Source organism: Akebia trifoliata, chromosome 1 (assembly GCF_017979445.1).
Source record: "Akebia trifoliata isolate Shusen 1 chromosome 1, ASM1797944v1, whole genome shotgun sequence".
In the NCBI taxonomy this organism is placed as follows: domain Eukaryota; kingdom Viridiplantae; phylum Streptophyta; class Magnoliopsida; order Ranunculales; family Lardizabalaceae; genus Akebia; species Akebia trifoliata.
In genome coordinates this window covers 35,848,015-35,867,538 of record NC_141375.1, presented here as the reverse complement: position 1 = coordinate 35,867,538, position 19,524 = coordinate 35,848,015, and the positions used below count along the sequence as shown (strand labels likewise).

The window sequence follows — 19,524 nt, the reverse complement described above, 5'->3', positions numbered from 1 at the left end:
CAAAAATCCTCTTTCTTGAGGTTTGAATGTTGATGTAGATAAATTCTTCTTGACTGAAGTGAAGGATGAAGAGGTTGAATATGCGGACATTTTAGTATTTTCCCATTAATATATTAAGGAGACATAGGTAAGGGAGGTATGTCATTAGTTTCAAAATCCAAAGTTGGTATTCTCTAATATTCACCAAAAAATAAGGGGTTATGCATAAATTACCCAATAATAATTTATAATAGAAATAGAAGAGCTTCCACTTGACAGTTTTGTGGTTGTAAAAAAAAAAAAAAAAAACCAATCATTTTCTTAAGTAAAGATTTTAAATCCTACTAAGGGTTCTTTTACTCAAACGGATTACCACATTAGCAATCCAACACCACAACTATCTAAATTCCTTTGAAAAATTCAGATCTAACATTAAAAAAAAAAAAAAACAATTATTTTTAAGCTTAATACAAAGTTTTGAAAATGGACAGTTATCGAACTTTCACATAACTCCAAAACTTAAAAGTAAAATTCAACATTGAAAAATAAATTTTTTTGAATTTTTTTCTGAAGTTCATAGAATTTTGTCCTCTGCAACCTTAAAGAATCAGATCATGTTTTTGGATGTCTCAAGGTGAACCCAAGGACACTTGGTAAGGCTAGTTGGACTTAAAAAAGAGGTTCCCGCTAGAGTTTGAAGATGAGGGCACCTGGGCTTTTTCAAATAGTCTATCGTAGGAGACCAAGGTCAAGGGGTATATCATCAATTTGAAAACACAGGGGAATCCAAAGCATTTACCAAAATGTTAAGGGTACGTCTGAATGAAAGAAAATAAATTACAGGAATGAAGATTGAAGAACGACTGTACGAGGTGATGTTACGCGATTTCTCTGAAAGACCGTTCCCTCTATAGCTCTGTCTGTTAGAACAATCGAGACCTCTCTCGCCCTTCGATTAAAATATACAATTTCGAACACAGAGAGAGATTAGAGGACGATTGCATCTTCAAGGGGATATGGCTTGGAGGCGGATTCTTTTGCAGGTCAGCTAAATCTTTCCTTTTACAAGATTGAGATTTATGATTTGTTCTCTTTAATGGATTCCTTCATAGTATATCTGAATACCCTTTTGACCGATTACCCTAATTTCACGCTTTTCTTAAGTTCTCAAAAACCCTAATTTCATGTTTTTCAACTGTGGAAATTTTATGAATTTCTCTGGGGTTCTAATCTCGAATTCTTGATGTGTTTTGGGGTTCTTATTCACAAATTTAATGGAGACCACGAATGTTTGAAAGGGTAGTTATAGTAATGGTTTGGCTGTTTCACTCTTTGATGGGTTTTGTTTATTGAGAGATCTCGGGCTGCACATTGGAATAACTGCTACTGATCTCACTTTCCTATTGGAAAGATCAAATATTTTCGGGTTTTATCTCAGTTTATGGATAGAGATAGAGAGACCAATTGCATCTCTCCTGATGACCAAAGTTTCAGCCATTCCCCAACCCTACAACTTCAATAAGATGTAGTAGAATCATTAATTCTAAGGACTGGAGTTTGGTCTCACTGTAGATTTCTGGAGTTTAAGATCCATAAAAAGAAATCCTTTCAACCTCTAACAAATTTTTTTTATGTCCCTTACTTACCTATTTCTGGGAATTGTTGCTTTAGTTGATAGAGTGGGTGCAATGCTTTCTGGTATATCTAGGTTCTGCTCTTGTTTATCTGTAATTATGTTTTTCTCTTACTATGATAGGTTTCAAGACAGAATTCCGAATTGCGACATTTTGGTGATTTATATGCTAGACCCATTCTCCCTTTGCACAAGATCTCAAGTGGTGGAGGTATGTTTATACTGTTGGTGACTATTTCAATGTATATGTTAATTAATCTGTTGCCTTCGGTCATTGGATGTTGTCTTTCTATTGTGGCTTCTGGTTATAATTTCTCCTATTTGTTTGGGGCTCTTAATTTCTGTTCACCTGTTCATTGGTTTTTGAAGCTGACCTGTGTGGATGATGTACTGATTCAGTTATCCCAAAGCTTTTTTGTCGATTAAAAGACTTCTGTTCCTCCATTCCACTCTATCCTGATTTAATTTTACATGTCTAATATAGATTATGTACTGATTTAGTATTGGCGAGGTCTAGTATATCGGCGATAGATAGGATATCAGCCTTCATTAGTGTCATTGATATTTGAAGGTGCAGATTTAGAAATTTTGCAATACCTTATTATATGTTGAGTTTTGGCCAAACTCCTACATGTCTAGCATTTGTCTGGTAAATTTAGTTCAGTCAGTAAGAGTGGTCAAATTCACATTATATAGCTCTTTAAGTGATAAAACTTGTGGTGTGGCTACAAATCACATAGCCACTCTCAAATCAAAATTATGCAGTTACAACTACAAATTTTAAAACTCAGGCGCACTGCACCTAATAATTTTTTTGGATCTGTGTTTTTTGAAGAAACTTAGAGGGCTGTGGCGTTGGATTGTTGATGCAGTAATCCGTTTGAGCAAAATGGCCCTTAGTAAGGCTTAAAATCTTACTAAGTTAGTAAGGAAAATGTTTCTCTTCCATTTTTTGTACTGGAGTGTGAACAGAAAAAAAAAAGAAAAAAAGAAAAGGAGCCCGATAGTACTAGAAATAAGTATGGAGATTGGATGATAGCTATCATTAATTTAGAAGAGGGAGGTTATGTTTTGTAAGCGGGAGGTCTTTGTAATTTTAAAATTTCTTTAACTTTTAGTTGATTTCCAGCTGGAAAGCTCGGTTTTCTAATCACATCTGTTGGATCTTGTTAGATCTACCGATCGGAGCATTTTGTCACAATTGCTGGTTTTATTACTGTCCCAGGAACCCCTCCCATATATATAAATATTGCACCTAATGTTTATTTTCTTGATAGAAACTCTTCATCTATATCAAGTAGAAAAAAAGAAAAGAAATAGGAATTTTTTTTTACTAGATCTATTTCTTTTCATGTAATGTTCTTGTTTTTCTGATAGAATTTTCTTTTGTTGTCTGTCTAGGAAGTTACAGCTCCTGTTGTCAAGCTTGGTTGCTTGAATATTGTTCCTTTTTATCAGTTTTGTTTAAACCCTAGTACCTTACTCACTGATTTTGTTTAAACCCTAGCACCTTATCCTCTGATTTTGTTTCACAATACCATTCCATTCATAATAATTATGATGAGATATTCCTCTGTATACTATAATCATATTGTATGTTTAGAGGGAACAATAGTTTGAGGGATTGAGGAAATGGCTTCTTTATGCTAACCTGTGTTTCTTTACATTTGTAGCTTCTTTGTAACAATTTGTTAGTCTTGGGTTTGACCTGGTCTATGGTTTTGAGTTTGTAAGGTCAATTGAGATGGCTTTTCAAGTTTCTAAATGAGTTACAGCATTGTGTCCAACTTAATTAACCTGCAACAAATTCCCAAAATTATCCTCATGTCCTATATATATATATATATATCTATGACTTTTTTTTTTTTCTTCTTCTGATAATTCTTCTTTTTTTCCTGCAGTGAATAGGTTTCTATTTTTTCAAGAAAGGTTTCAGTCAAGTTATGTTGGCAATTTAGCTCGCAGAGTACGTGATGCAGAAGGTGTGAACGATATATCAATGCTTAAAGAGCTATGCCGCCGAAATGATCCAGAGGGGGTGATAAGAATATTTGAAAGTCAACCTTCAATGCATTCTAATCCATCAGCACTTGCTGAATATGTTAAAGCATTAGTGAAAATGGATAGGTTGGATGAAAGTGAATTGCTCAAGACATTGCAGAGAGGTGCTCTTTGGAATCGAAACATTATTGGTTTTTAGTGATTAGTTTTGTTCATAGCATTACATTTATATTCATGATACCGGTTTTTAGTACTGTTTGTTCATAACATTACATTTCTTAATCCTTTACACCTATGTGACAAGGGCACTCCATTTTATAAGAATGTTTCCGTGTTGGACACTTGCTGGCACACTTCAATGAAGAAATATATTATTTGTTCAAATATATTATTGAGCTTTTATTTGTTTATTTTATGTATTTGTTTATGTGCATACGTTCTTTTTTCATCGTCTACTTAAAGATGATATAAAACATTTAAGAAAATGTCTTTCAACATATGGAATAAATTGTATGACTTATAAATAAAAAAATGAAATAAATTGTATGGATGTGTCTGCCTATCATTTTGTAGGAGTTTGATACTTCGCAGTTGTGTCACACACCGTCGCATTTCCATTGCTTTGTTATGAATGTTAATACAGAACTGTCTGGATTGTTATCCTTCTAATATAGACATTTCTGTAAGCACTGGTGTTTAAGCCTTGGAAGGACTCTTGTCACCATGTATCTGCTTGTGTTGTTTATTTTTAATACATCATAGTTTGTGGATAAAGTCTTGCTGAGGGACCTCTGAAAAGTTAACTTGTGTTGATTTGCATGCGAAAATCTTAGGCTCTGTGTAATTACACATGGAAAATGAGTGGAAAAATGATTTACCCTAGAAAATGCGATTTTCAGGTGTATGATTGTGCAATTTCCCGCCCAAAGCAATTTTCCACCCCTGGAAGGGAAAATGATTTTCCCATCTCTTAGTGTTATTCTCTTACAATTACCCCCATCATCAAAACCAAAAACCAAGTCTCTTTGACATTTTCCTAGGTTCAATCAAACATCAGAATGCATTTTCCCACAAAATCCATTGGTGTTCCATGGAACTAGTTTGTGTAAATGCAGTTAAATACTTATAATATAATACTTAGTTGACAGGGCTGGGTAGGGTGTCCTTTTTTACCTTTCACGAGGTTGTGGTGTAATTTTTAGTCAGATGGAGGGTCCTGTAGTGCCTTATGCCTTTCCCCCCAATTAGATCCTTGCTTGTCAGGGTCTCTATTGGCTCTGCTGAGAGATAGAATTTTAGATCTCTCTCTCTATCTCTGAGTCCAGTTATGTATCTTTGAACGAGCTCGCTTGGTTGTTACTTGGATGTGAAGAAGGTACAAGAAAATCTGTACTGGTTTTTTTCATAAGTGGCATGTTCTTACTGCCCGTTTCATTTTGCCAAGTCTCTTCTAAATATACCTTTTTCTAAGTAAAGAAAAAACTATGAAGTTGAAGAATTAAGTAGGACACTACTTCTTTGATTGCTTGTAGAAAAACAATGGCCCCATTTCTTTTATTTATCTTTCACTGGCTGAAACAGCAAACTTTTACTCTTTGCAATGCTTAATGCATTCTCATATATCAGTAATCATCATTTGTTACTAAAGAGATATTGGTTCTATTAGTAATCCCCGTTATTTATTAATTTCCATTTACTTTTGTATTGTTTGTCTCTCATCTTATTGGGAGGTTTTTACTTGTTTAGTTTTTGCTCCTTTTCTTTGTTTTCAAGTTGCTGATTGAAAATTTAGTTTTATCTGGAAACTTTTTCTGAATTTTAATTATTAAACAAGAGCTATCTGCAGGGATTTCTAGTACACCAAGGGAGGAAGAAAGTATTGCTGGTCTTTCAGCTTTGAGGAATGTGGGAAGATCATCAAAAGATGGTGTCCTTGGTACTGCTAGTGCCCCTATTCATATGGTGACAGCAGAAGGTGGACATTTCAAAGAGCAGTTATGGCGTACATTTCGATCTATTGCACTGGCCTTTCTTCTAATTTCAGGTGTTGGAGCACTCATAGAGGATAGAGGAATCAGTAAAGGTATTAAATTCCTTAATAACGTTTAGATGCTTGATCTAAAATATTTTAGTGACTTGGATTCACTTTTCAGTTGATGAAATGTTAAAATTCTTTCCAGGACTGGGATTAAATGAAGAGGTACAGCCTAGCATGGAATCTAACACAAAGTTCAGTGATGTCAAGGGTGTTGACGAGGCGAAAGCTGAGCTGGAAGAAATTGTTCATTATCTTCGGGATCCCAAGGTAAACACACCATTGGCTTTACGATGTTGAGACTGAATTTTTAACTGCTTTCCTTTTCCAGCATGCATGTGAGAACAGTTTATCTTGTTATTCAAATGTGTGTAGATTTTATGCAGTGTTTTAGTTTCTTTAATCCCGAAGTAAGTACTTATTAGATTGAAACAACTGATTTCTACAAGCAATTTTTGATCACCTACTATTCATCTGTTCATTATTCTCCCGTCTTGTATTTATCCTCTCTTTCAGTGTTAATGACCCTGTAGTCCTAAGTATTCTTCTCAAGTCATATGACCAGCTTAGTGTTACAGATGCATTTTTCAGTATTACATTTACTCAATTGTAACAGTGGCAGGATATTGCCTATCGAAAATAATGGTGACTACATAGTGACATTTACTAAACTGGTTTCTCAGGTCTTCTACCTTTCCTTATTTTATTTTATTTTTTTCTTTTGGCTGTTGTAGCGATTCACCCGTCTAGGAGGCAAGCTCCCAAAAGGCGTTTTGCTTGTGGGTCCACCTGGCACGGGTAAGACTATGTTAGCAAGAGCCATTGCAGGAGAAGCTGGAGTGCCTTTCTTCTCATGCAGTGGCAGTGAGTTTGAGGAGATGTTTGTGGGTGTGGGAGCTAGGAGGGTAAGGGATCTTTTTGCAGCGGGGAAGAAGCGATCTCCTTGTATAATCTTCATTGATGAGATCGATGCAATTGGAGGGAGCCGCAATCCAAAGGATCAACAGTACATGAAGATGACTTTGAATCAGTTGCTCGTTGAATTGGATGGTTTTAAACAAAATGAAGGGATTATTGTTATTGCTGCGACCAACTTCCCAGAGTCTTTAGACAAAGCATTGGTTAGACCTGGACGTTTCGACCGTCACATTGTTGTCCCTAATCCAGATGTCGAAGGACGGAGACAGATCATGGAATCCCATATGTCAAAGGTATCAATATCTTTTTACAGAAAATCTATGTTAATGGTTGGTAGACCCTTAGGACTGTATGGGAAACTGGTACATGTTGCCAATGTGCCTCATGTTCCCAGACTGAGGGAAAGGGATTATTCACAATTTTATGAACCAGATTATCTGCTTATGCCGAGAGAATTGACTGATTCAGATAATCGTTATAATTGTCCACAAGAATGCAATAGGAAAGATGATTATGATCATCTGATCAGGTTGGTTAAAGTCTTGAGTGTTGATACCACTACGTGGGTTCAAAACCTGCCTTTACCTACGAATTTCTGGCCACTAGTCTCGCTTGCCTTGCAAAAACAAAAGGTTGGTTTCTGCTGAGTGTTCTCCCTGGTGAGCCAGCTGAAAGGTTTCCAACCCTTTGCTTGTTCCCACATATACCGACATGTTATTGATTGACCTTCCTAAGGATTTACCAACTGGGTTACTTGTTTCTTTCATCTTTATAGTTGCAGGATTGAATTATAATTTCCACATAAATTTTTTTGTTTTGTAGGTTCTCAAGGCAGATGATGTAGATCTGATGATCATAGCCAGAGGAACACCTGGGTTCTCTGGTGCTGATCTTGCAAACTTGGTGAACGTTGCTGCTCTCAAAGCTGCGATGGATGGTGCTAAAGCAGTGAGCATGGCTGATCTAGAGTATGCAAAGGACAAAATCATGATGGGGAGTGAACGCAAATCAGCTGTAATCTCTGAAGAATCACGAAAGCTGACAGCTTTCCACGAGGGTGGCCATGCACTTGTGGCCATCCATACGGACGGGGCTCTTGCAGTGCACAAAGCAACTATTGTCCCACGAGGAATGTCTCTTGGCATGGTTGCCCAGTTGCCCGACAAAGACGAGACAAGTATATCACGAAAGCAGATGCTTGCTCGATTGGATGTTTGCATGGGTGGGCGAGTTGCAGAGGAACTAATTTTCGGAGAAAATGAAGTGACTTCGGGTGCATCTTCAGATCTCCAGCAGGCAACATCTCTGGCCAGAGCCATGGTTACAAAGTATGGGATGAGCAGGATAGTTGGGCTTGTTTCCCACGACTACAATGACAATGGGAAGAGCATGAGTACTGAGACTAGGCTTCTTATTGAGGAGGAGGTGAGAGAATTCTTGGATAGGGCCTACAACAATGCAAAAACTATTCTGACAACCCACAGCAAAGAGCTTCATGCACTAGCCAATGCTCTGCTTGAGCACGAGACACTTACTGGGAGTCAGATCAATACATTGCTTGCTCAAGTTAACTCCCTGCCTCATCAGCAACATCAGCAACAAACAGTCGAATCACAGAGCAGTTCACAATCAGCATCTGTGCCGCCTCCTTCTGCACCTAATGCAGCGGCATCCGCTGCCGCTGCCGCAGCTGCAGCGGCTACTGCTGCTGCCACAGCAGCAAAGGCCAAAGGCATCGCTCCTGTTGGATCTTAATGCAAGTGGGGCTAGCCTCCCCCACCACATTTCTATGTATCAGAATCAATGTGCATATAGTAACCAATCTGCAGGTTCCTTATCTTTAGGATAAAGATCAGAAGACCGTCTTAAAACTGTAATTGCTTGTCACCAAGAAGTCCTATTATGTGGCAATCATTTTAGAGTTTGAGAGTGAACACAAGATGTAGAAAACTGGATTATTGCTACCTCAGGTTAGATGAAAATGCCCCTCCCTTCCCTTCCCAACCCTCCCAATTTACTGGGAGTGCTTTGTTTCATCAATTATTTACCCTTCACAACCTCTACGCTTAGATTATATTCTCATGCTTCCTTGCCACCAGTACATTCTAAACAATTACTTTGTTGCTCAGCTTGTCTTAAAAAGAGTACGGAGAAAAAAGATGAAATGAGATGGTTTTCAGATTTTAATTGAATGCATTTTATCAAGAGTCTCTTGATTGTTTCAGTTATTTAATTGCATTGGGTTTTTTGACCCAGAAGATCTTTTGATGAAGGGTGCATCATCGTCTGTTGCATTCTTGCCTTCTGCTTCGATTTTCATCTGATACGTTGTTGTGTTGATGTATGGAGGACATTTACCTTTCAGAATTTGGACTTCCTTTTAACTAATAAAGCAGGACTTTTGAGGTCGTGGGTTCAAGGCCAGCTTATCTATAAAAAAATAAAGCAGGAATTTGTATGACTGCTAGAAACAACCCTACTGTATCCTGCCGCCACAGCAAATGTCTTCTTTTTTATTTATTTTTTCTCCATTTTAGGTTGATACGATAAGCTGGTGTTAGAACTGGCCACCTCAATTGTGTTGCATTGTAATGTGTCATCCAACTGAATAGCATGTCCTAGCCCTGAAATTCTCAATCGAGTTTTGTTAAACAAGTATTTTGAATTATCTTTTCCGGAGTTTTTTTATTTTTATTTTTATTTCAACCTCATTTTACTCTATTATCTTAGTCTAATATTTGAAAAAAGATATTTTCCGCCTTGCCAGCCCCCATGTACTTATCATTTCTTCCCCCTACAAATACAATAGGCACTATTTTTCTTTTGTGTGTGTGTAAGCATGTTTTCAATGATAGAAGAAGTATGATGGGAAATGAACGCAGGTGTATGCTATCCTGCTTGCTCTTAACACAACTTCTAGCCCAATTACCGGAACGTGTGGAAAAGGTTTTTTTTTTGTGTAGCACCAAGTGGTACCTGTCTTTGGAAGCAGAGTTGAAAGCCAAACTTGGCAATTTACAGAAGTTGCTATATCTATTCATGTTTGGAATGCACCACTTAATATAGTTGTAGCTCTCCCTCTTTGAGAGTAATAATCCAATGAGTCTAAATTGACCAAAGTCATGGAGTTTTAAGAGTTCTCTACAACTCCAATTTACATTGGATTTGTAATTAAACCAGTTCAATTTTCAGAACTCAGAGTAGTACAATTTTTATTAATTTTTCAGAACTCACAAGTACAACCTTGAGGAATCAGACATATCCTCAGTGCTCTTTGTTGCCTTGTCTCATTGGGTGGAAAGTGAGTCCTATTAACAGGGCACTGGCCATTCAATTTTGAAAGAATCTAAAATATGCTTTTTAGACTTACTCTGAGCAAAACAATGGGGACGCATTGATGGTGTCTTTTATCAGTCAAATACATCCATAGGTCTCTAATTCTGAAACATGGAACCAAATCTCCCATCAATTTGATATATACTTCGAAATCCATGAAACCATTTCCCATGGATGTACCACAGTCGGCTTTGCATCGATAAATTAGGACTGGTAAATACCAATGTACATGATACAAGAACAGAAATTGGATTAGTATCTTTCTTCTGGGAACCTTGAATTGATTCTGCAATCACAAACTAAGGGAACTTAAATTGGAAGGCTCGTCATTCTCCAACTACTATGAGCTTAAAATAAATTTGAAATGGAATTATTAACCATTCTCTATCAGTCAAGCAGCAGCTTTTCATTTGAATTTAGGCAATCAAAAAGGCATATCCCTTGAAATTTCACAGAAAAAACTCACAACTGTCACATTGCCTATGTACAAATCACATCCATTACTTTCCAGACATATTTCCGAATACAAAATAGATACTAACTTTAGTAACAAGGTTGGAGGATCGGTGGTGAAAGAAAATGTATGAAATTTGTTGTATTGTACTGTCTACTTAGAACATAGTAAATTAAGTCGCCCTTTTGGAAAAGAAATATGATGCTCCATCTTCCCAGCATGGCTCAAAGTTATTTAGTTCGATGTCAGCCCCAAGTCTCTTTTCAAGACACACCTAATCATGCAGCAGCAACCTTTCTGCCATCTTCGATGAAGTAAATTGCAGTTTCGGGAACCTGAAAAATCCAGATTGACAAATGAAAACGGCACATACTATTAAAAGTAACAGTGGCATATAAGATTCTGTTATTTTCCCATATCATGGACCCATTGACCTTACTTGATACCATAAATAAAATAAGGTGCGATTATAAGAAATGCATGACATGGAAATCTGAGACAAAAGTTTGACAAAATAAATTGTAAAAAAAGGAATGATGATGTTTACTGAAGGGATTTAATGATCTTAACAGCTTGGGGGAGAGAAAATCCTATATTCTCAGGGAGCCTCTAAACCCTGAAATAGAAGCTAACTACGAATATTGAAAAACCATAACTTTGTAATTTGTTAGCAAACATTCAAAATAAGTAGGAGGTGTTATTTTGTCAATCATGAAAATCTATCGGTAGACTTGAATTCATTGTCACACTCACACTGATCAATTAAAATAAGAGGCCGTGTAAAATTATAAAAGAAATGAAAGCTTTCAGATTTGAGAAGAAAAAAAATCATAGATATCTTCATCAATTTTCGACACTCAGGTGTCTCACATGATTGTGGTGAGAAACAGAAATCCATTTTCATCACTGGTTTCACATGCACATGTACACACAAACAAAATTAAAAACAATCGAGTCAAATAACAGTCAATTCATAACAATATCAAACATATGTATCAATGTAGGAAGAAATTATTGTAAGTGGGGAAAAGGAACCAATCCATGCCCAATGTACCCTTTCTAGATTCCCATACCAAGGTAATTTTACTTCAGAATAAATTGTATGGAACGACCATGTCTAGATTAGTATTATCTTATAAATCAAGGTTTAAATGCTTAAAATGTATGACATGTATCATAAACAAAACTTAAAACTGCAAAAAACATGTTCTTTCCTGTGCTGCCTATACTAAAATTCAACCATTCAAAAAATTGGAAGAGTTGATAAAAAAAAAATTAATGAAAGAAAAGATTATGGTTATAGTGAATTACATCGGGCCAGGTATCTGTAATGAACTCCACAATATCATAGGCTATATCCCCCTGGACATCGATTTGCTCTTTCTCAGTTGGCCCCTAAAACCAATCATTTGAAGTTAAACATAAGAAATGGCATAAGTTTATGTCTAATAACATTTCAATATTAAATGACTATAACTCCAGCACCTTAACAACGGAAGCTCCAGAAGCAAACTTTTTCCCAAGCTTCTTTGAAGCATCACTGAGTTTAACACCTGAAACATTGTTCCTCAAAGGATGTTGAGTTAGAAAATCAAGTTAAACATTTAAAAATCGCTCCTACACTCTTTAAAAACCCTTTGAAAGAAAAATTGAGCAAAAACAACACTACACATTGCTCACCAAAGAGATCAAGTCCTTTCACAATGGTGACACATTTGCGCTTGTTACGCACAACTTTTTCAATAACAACTTCTTTCTTCTCCTACAAAAAGAAATCCCAAATCTAATTGAATAAGTAATCTCATGGATGCAATATGTGAAGATATGCAAAAAAAATCCCTGAGCTCAGCAAAGATGGGAAATGTAGACGGCATTCAGATAAGATCATCAGCTAGAACTCACGGTAGATTCCTGGAGATTTTGGGCTTATTGTATCTGTGGTCTAAACAGAACATAGATTTTACGGGAGTTACTTTCGATGACTTTCTTTTTAGATGGAACGCTTTATGTAATCATTGACTTATTAGCTTTCTTTCTTTTGTAGCTCATTGTGAGGCCTCCTCGGCCTCCTTTTATCTTTCCCCCTTCATTAATATATTATACTTTTCAAAAAAAAAAGAACATCAGCTAGAAACATAAGCCATTTAATTACAAGCATTTTAAATAAACTATGTAATTGGATACTTGGATTATTATTATTCCTATTATTATTTAGTTCTGAAATAAGTACTATGGGTACACAAGGGAGAGACTCATATTAATATTAAATTATTAATTAAACATGTGTACAATATAGAGGATACCGCAATAATATTGTCATTGCTTTTCTTTCTGCAGAGTATATTATTATTTTATATAAGAATCATTAACTTAATGCCTAGGAAACCTTTTCAAGTTAGTGAGCAGTTGTTTCAATAATATGCCTATAGTATTAGACAGTTGTCAACGGTTAAAAACTACTGAGTTCAAGGACTCAATATATACACATTCATAAAGAACCAGAAGCATCACAACCTTTTCAATGTGAGGTAACTGCCAGCTCATTCTATCAGTTTTATTGAGAGTTGAGACTGCTCCTTTCATGGTCACCTAAAATACATGTGCAGAACTAGCTAAAGGGTCATTAAGAATAGTAGACTTACATGGTAAAACTCAATAATTAGTATCTCACCCCACAAGATTCACTTGATGAATGGAGGCAATGGATGAACTCCATCCTTGAAATTTCATTATAAATGACCAATAAATTAGCTCTAAACTTCTTGCTGGGTATTAATTTCACCTATGTACATGGAGGTAAGATGCAGGTATTGCAATTTGCAATGATGACATTTTTCTCTACATTAGCAACATTGAACTTCCCTTTCTACAAAAATGCTTTCTGGAAATTCTGAAGGCAGTCAGTTTGCCTTTAAATTTGTCTCGAATATGTTTAATTTAGATGGAATTCCAACACCACTATTACTAAAAAGTAAGTCTAGTATCAAGGTTGCAACCCTTATGTAGCTTTGTCATGGATCGTTACAATAACCCAACGTTGCTAGTTTTGGTTTAGATTTTGTCTCATACACTTTAAATTTAGATGAAATTACAAAGTTAATTCTATTCATGACCCTTTTTTGTGTGTGTGTGTGTGGTTGGTGGGCGGGGGGAGATAATTAAAAGGAATTTTTTTTTTGCTTATTGTGGGTAACCCCACCCTTTGGGGTGAGACTAATCCAACGGTCACACGCACTGCCCCCTTGAAAAGTCCTACGTGCAACTGGTTGAGTCGAGGGTCAGCTGGACCCTGGAGGGTGGCCCCCCCAAGGAATTTCATTGCTTCTTGGGGTTTCGAACACTTGACCTACCCGTCCCGAGGAGCTTATCAAGGCTTGGTTTGCCACTAGGCTAACCCCTTGGGTTATAATTAAAAGGAATCTACAGCACCAAAAAGATGCAATAATACAATGAGAAGGAAGATTCAAAAGGAGGACGATAAGACCAACCTAAGAGCCCGATTCAACAGAAACATTACATCTGAAAGATCCCCACACCAAAGCGAACGTAACTGACACCTCACCCAATTACGGACTCCCATCCAAATACAACCTCCTAAAAAAAATGCCATTTTAAACTCCTCATACGTCTTGAACAAAAGAAACAAGGTTTCTTTGATATCCAAAAGTATAACCAAACACAACTCTCAAAACAGAAATCAAACCTCTCAGATATCTAAGATGGTTGTTGGATCCATCTTAAACAATAGGGTATCATTTGCAAACTACAAATAAAATATTATCATCCCCTCCTTCACCATAAGTCTCTCCAATCTACTGCTATCAACATTTCTAGATTTCATCCTAATTAGTGCTTCAACAATTAACAAAAGTAAGAAAGGAGATGCAAGGTTTCCTTGCCTAAATCCTCAAAAATTCCCACACTCTAGTGTAGCTTTGATCCGAATTTGAACTGATTGTTCTAAATAGGTAAAACTCACGTCCTCACTTCCAAAAAGTAGAACATGCCTAGAAAAAGTCAAATGGAGGTCCCAACACCCATGATAAATAGGTCCCAAAATGTTCACTTTATCACATAAAGACCTGGAAAAATTGAGAAAAAAGAAAGAAAAAGAACTCTTACAACAGACAACAGATGAATACACAACCCCTCCTTATGTGATTCATATCATAAAACATTTTTTATAAACTAAAATAAATGCGTTAGTCAATTAATTAAAGTATAACTAAGTCCATTGATCCTATTTTTAAGGTTTGTCAAATAGGGCATTAAGTAACTTGTGTAGGGTTCTAACACATGGAACCATATCTATGCAACACAGTTTGACCACTACATCACAATAAATCAAGAAAGTCTATCGCTAATCCATAAAGGCATGTAGCCCTTGGCAAAGAATCCCTAACCAATTCCCAATTAAAAATTACCAAAAGTGTCACTAATACTGTTGAAATGAAAAAAGAAGAAGACGTATAAACTACGCTAATATGATGGCACAACTACTCCTGACTCATGTATGTTTAGTAGCATCAAATAAGGTGTGACAAAAATTAAAAACTATAAAAGAATGGGGCAAAGTAATGTGGAAACCTTCATATTAAGAACCAATACCAAAAACATACCACTATCACAACTGGTAAATTCTAGGGGTGAAAAAACGCTAATTAGTGATGAACACCCTCCAAAAAATTGTGATCATTACTCAATTTCTTCCGGTGAAAAACACCCATTTTTGTAAACGCCATGTATGGACTACTATTTCTCCCTTGTGAACAAAGAAATAACAAAAAAATGGATGGACTTTATGGTAGAGGCAAATTCATCCAGTTACATACTTCTAAATAATGCAAACATATAAAATAACATAGAGCACGAGGTATGCAAAAAATAAGTAATAACTATAGGAAGTGAATCAAAGTGCATAAACCAACTAGAAACTGAACAAGAGTCAAAACAAAATTTCAAATGCTATGAGATTGAGATTAACCAAAGAGATTGTTTATGTTCATTCACTAAACCATTAAAACTTTAAGTGTTAAGACTCACTTTCTTTTTTATCTTCCCACCTGGAAGACGTTTTACTTCTTCTTGCTTAGATGTTGAAGTACCACCTGAAACAATAGGAACACATATAAGAATATGTCAACATACCTCTTACATCTGATGTAGCTATTAAATGAGAAACCTATACTCCATCCAAATTTAATATATCAGTTACCATTAACAGTGGCCACTACCAAGTACCAACGGAAAACAGAAACATGCTTTGAGGATGCTACCGAGGTTCATAGATAGGTTTAGAATGTCTATTTGTTTAACTAACAGTTGACACTGGAATATGCATGAGTGTATACTCGCACAAATAGAAATATCTACTCATCATCATTGCACAAGATATGCCAATCTTAAGAATTCATTTATTAAAATAAATTTAAAAAAAATTCATTAAATTGTATTGTAGCACATTTAAACCTACTCTAATAAAACAATTCAAATGGTGTTGTACATGCTATGCGTATGTGGTTACAATTTAAATAATGAAAAAGGAGAGTTGGTTTTGGATTGTAAAACTTATAGTTTTATAAATAAAGGTTGTAATCATTCTCTCTCTCATCCATGACGTAGGTAAAGCTGAACCATGTAAATCCTGTATGTTTTTTTTGGTTTCTTGTTTATTTCATCGTATAGACTATAGATTACTGATCTAGGGCTCCGCACTCACAATACCCATGTTAGAACAAAAAAAATAGCATGGAATCCCACCTTGGATCCTCCTTATAGTCGCATTTGGACAGAAGTCTCTACATTCAAATGTGATTATAAAAGCAATGGTTCTTTGATGTTGAACAGTTCTTTTTATCTCCATTCACTACTGGAAAGCATTTGAAGCACTATACATAAAAATAGTAGGTAATCTACTCTCCTCTAATTGAAAAAACAAGGAAGAAGGCAACACAATGTTTAGCTGAAAATGATGATCTACCCATGAAATCTACAATTAATATATCATCACCATTTGTTTAAATTAAGTCTCCAATTGGGCCCTAATTTAATACCAATAGCATAAATGCAAAAGAGAATTTCAATTTCCAATGGATTTACAGAATAACAATGGAGATCAATAAAGAAGAAGGTCACATATACCAGAAGATCCTTCAGGAGCCCCACCTGAAGAAATTCCAATCGATTCGAGCTGCTCTGAAACCTTGTCAGCTTCCTTGCTCTTCGCATCTGAACACAGAAAAAATAAAATCAGCACAAAAGAGATTAAAAAAAGAAATTCGAACGGGGATGGAGATTAGGGTTTCTAGAAATCAAAATGGGGATTTGTAAGAACCTTTAAGGAGATCTGGGTAAAGTTCGGGAGCATTCTCGATCAACCACGGTTTGCATTTCTCGAAATCTTGTCCGAATTCGCAGTACTCGGCAGGGAGACTGCAGACCGCGCAATAAAGAACTCGAACTGGTTGGGGTTTCTCCGCCATTAAAGCAGAGCTCTGCAACACAACTTTGTTTACTTATCTAAAGTAAACTAATTATTGTCGAATCGAATGCTTTATATTATATTCGCTTCAAATCACCACTAACTCTACCTTTCTTTGTTCTCCTGCAGATTTTTGCATTATTTGCAGCATAAGACCCGAAAGTGAAGGAACAAACTTGGTGGGACGAATCATATCATCTGATAGCATCACAGCCGTTGATTCCTCCAATTACTATGGGTCTGGCATTGGGCCCATCCCTAGATTTGATACTAGTTATTTGATTTTGAGCCTGACTAGCCTTACTAAGTTAGTAAGGATTTCACCTTTACTAAGGATCCTTATGTTCATCTTGTGTCATCCAAAACGTAATCCGATGGTTCAGGGTTGTAGAAGACAAAATTCTATGAATTTTGAAAGAACAAAAGTTATTTTTCACCGTTCAATTTTAATTTTAAATTTGGGAGTCGGGTGAAAGTTCAGTAGCCGTCCATTTTTTAACTTATAAATCAAGCTAAAAAATTGAAATTTTCAAATTATTTTTTTGGATCTGAATTTTTTAATGAAATTTAGAGTGCTGTTAAGTTGGATAGCAAATGTGGTACTCCAGACCCTTAGTAAGGCTTAAAATCTTACGAAGTTAGTAAGGAAAATGTTTCTCTTTGATTCTTTTAGGATCTGAAATCTCAATCTCATCAGATGTCTTTGTTGAAATAAAGGTAATGTGACCATGTGTAAATTAATGTGGTCCTCTCATTTCTCCTATTTGATGTAGCTACGATTTCAAAAAATTTATCTTTAAACCGCTTAGGTAAGGATTGTGATAAGTGCTTCCATAGATTGTGGGACATAAGTGAAATAAACTAAAAATCGATTTTGTGACAAGGAGAATGAGTGAAGATGAGATGAGAGCATGGTTTGAAAACTCGTACAAGATTGAGATGTTTTGCTCAAGTTGTCTCGATATCACCCAACAACGAGACGGATGGACAAGTTAATGTATCAAACGAGATTTAAAACCCACGTTTGATTTTTCTCATTGTTGAACGAGACGTCTTAGAAAACTCGTCCAGACAACTTGGTCACATTCACGGACAAGACGAGACATCAAAACGAGTTTTAAAACCATGGATGAGAGAGATAATTCTATGAATAGTCTCAGGCATTTTCATCATCAATTAAAAATGAAAATATTTTTCATCCCAAAAAATCTTATAATTCTTATTTTTAAATGACTTTTCACAAAATAAAGTAGTTAAAAAGGCAAATCTGGATAGGACTACAATTGGAAGGCCCAATCCAGTCCACCCAGGCTTGGTAATTTAAATAGACCCATATCATTGTGGGTTGGGCAGAGCCAAGCTTATTTAATTGGTGGGTGCATAAGTGGGTTAGATGCTTGGTGGGGCAGTCCGAAACCTTAGCCCAACCCACGCCACCACCTCCCTATTTCAATATCCCCTATGGTTATTTGTCAATGGGCTGAAATGGGGCTAAGCCTGCTTCATGTTTGGATTTGGAGCGAGGACAGTACTCAATCAGCATGGGTATCCTCTTTTGGGGTTAAAATGATAGAAGAGAAAAGACAATAAAATTGAAACAGTATAGGAAAATTCATTTTCCATGAAAAATCACATTTCTATTTGAATTTTTTTTTTCTTTGACAGAACATGAATTTTCACTCTCATAAAAAAATCTAGTAAGGTTGAACATTAGAATTAACAATAAAAGACGAGAGGGAGGTGTCTTGAGAAAGAAAAGAGGTGTGATGGAAGAAAAGAAAACAATGGTCAGCCTCCAACTTTTATATAGGTATTTCACCACACTTACCTTTTAGTCCCCACCTCACAACCTGCCTCTCATCTTTGATTTGCTCTCCCTCTTTCACAACCTCTCTGCCCTTTTCTCTTATGACCATTTTCTCGTTCTCTCCATCTCCCATGTTGGTTCTAGCTATCAATAGGTAATTGTTTCTCAAAGAACTTAAGCGGAGAAATAGTTTTCATTCCATCAACTTTCAATATTTGCCACTATATTATCAAGGAGAATGAGAGAAGAAAAAAAAAACAAACAAACGGTTGTGGATTTTTCCATTAACTCTACACCTTGAATTAAACAATACTTACAAGCTCTCAAAATCCATGTCTAAATGCACAAGTGCAGTATTTTCCAAAGTAACTCTCATGCCCATGGATTCGTTGTCTCTCACTTGTGTCTCTTGATCGTTGAAGAAATTGCACCAGTAACAACAAAAATTAATGTTGCATCATCAGTGTTGTTACCATTGTTTTTTCTCCATGGTTTCCATTGATCTTATTACTCTCGATTTCTCTTCAAATAATTTGAAAAGGAAAATGGTTATCTCCCCCTCTATTATTTCTCCATGCCATGGGACTAGTACTACTAGTCTCATTATAGTCGAGAACTCCATCTTTACATGTCTTCCAAGAAAAGAAATGGAAAGGGTGGGGGGGTGTGGTTATTAACAAGGTTGAAGTCCCACCATAACACCTTATCTAATATTATTGAATAGAATGTTTGATATAATAAGAGAGTCGTGATACAATGACACGTTAAATACACAATGACATGGCAAGTGCACATAATCATCAACGATTCTGTGCATTTGCCACGTCAAAGGCGTATGTTTAATTGCGTCATTAGTCATAATAAAAACATATTTCGGATG

The 19,524-nt window shown here is 36.0% G+C and overlaps 2 protein-coding genes across 3 annotated transcripts; one reads left to right on the top strand and one right to left on the bottom strand.

The window, feature by feature from the left end:
* The first annotated feature begins 818 nt into the window (after nucleotides 1-818).
* On the top strand, nucleotides 819-8,773 carry FTSH4 (FTSH protease 4). The gene is made up of 7 exons (XM_086457238.1): nucleotides 819-1,022; nucleotides 1,736-1,823; nucleotides 3,514-3,777; nucleotides 5,460-5,696; nucleotides 5,794-5,918; nucleotides 6,383-6,859; nucleotides 7,389-8,773. Exons 1-7 carry the CDS (start codon nucleotides 996-998, stop codon nucleotides 8,319-8,321), a joined length of 2,151 nt encoding a protein of 716 aa, XP_086313364.1. The 5' UTR covers nucleotides 819-995; the 3' UTR covers nucleotides 8,322-8,773.
* Nucleotides 8,774-10,282: 1,509 nt separating this feature from the next.
* LOC147412181 (Translation initiation factor SUI1 family protein) lies at nucleotides 10,283-16,997 on the bottom strand. Of its 2 annotated transcripts, none has more exons than XM_086457259.1 (7): nucleotides 16,691-16,997; nucleotides 16,522-16,584; nucleotides 15,400-15,464; nucleotides 12,037-12,118; nucleotides 11,842-11,909; nucleotides 11,668-11,751; nucleotides 10,283-10,691 (listed from the first exon to the last, which is right to left on the bottom strand). In XM_086457259.1, exons 1-7 carry the CDS (start codon nucleotides 16,836-16,838, stop codon nucleotides 10,635-10,637), a joined length of 567 nt encoding a protein of 188 aa, XP_086313385.1. In that variant the 5' UTR covers nucleotides 16,839-16,997; the 3' UTR covers nucleotides 10,283-10,634. The 2 variants fall into 2 exon arrangements, with proteins under 2 accessions (XP_086313385.1, XP_086313378.1); XM_086457252.1 differs by having other exon boundaries at nucleotides 16,498-16,584; nucleotides 16,691-16,995.
* Between the last annotated feature and the right edge of the window lie 2,527 nt (nucleotides 16,998-19,524).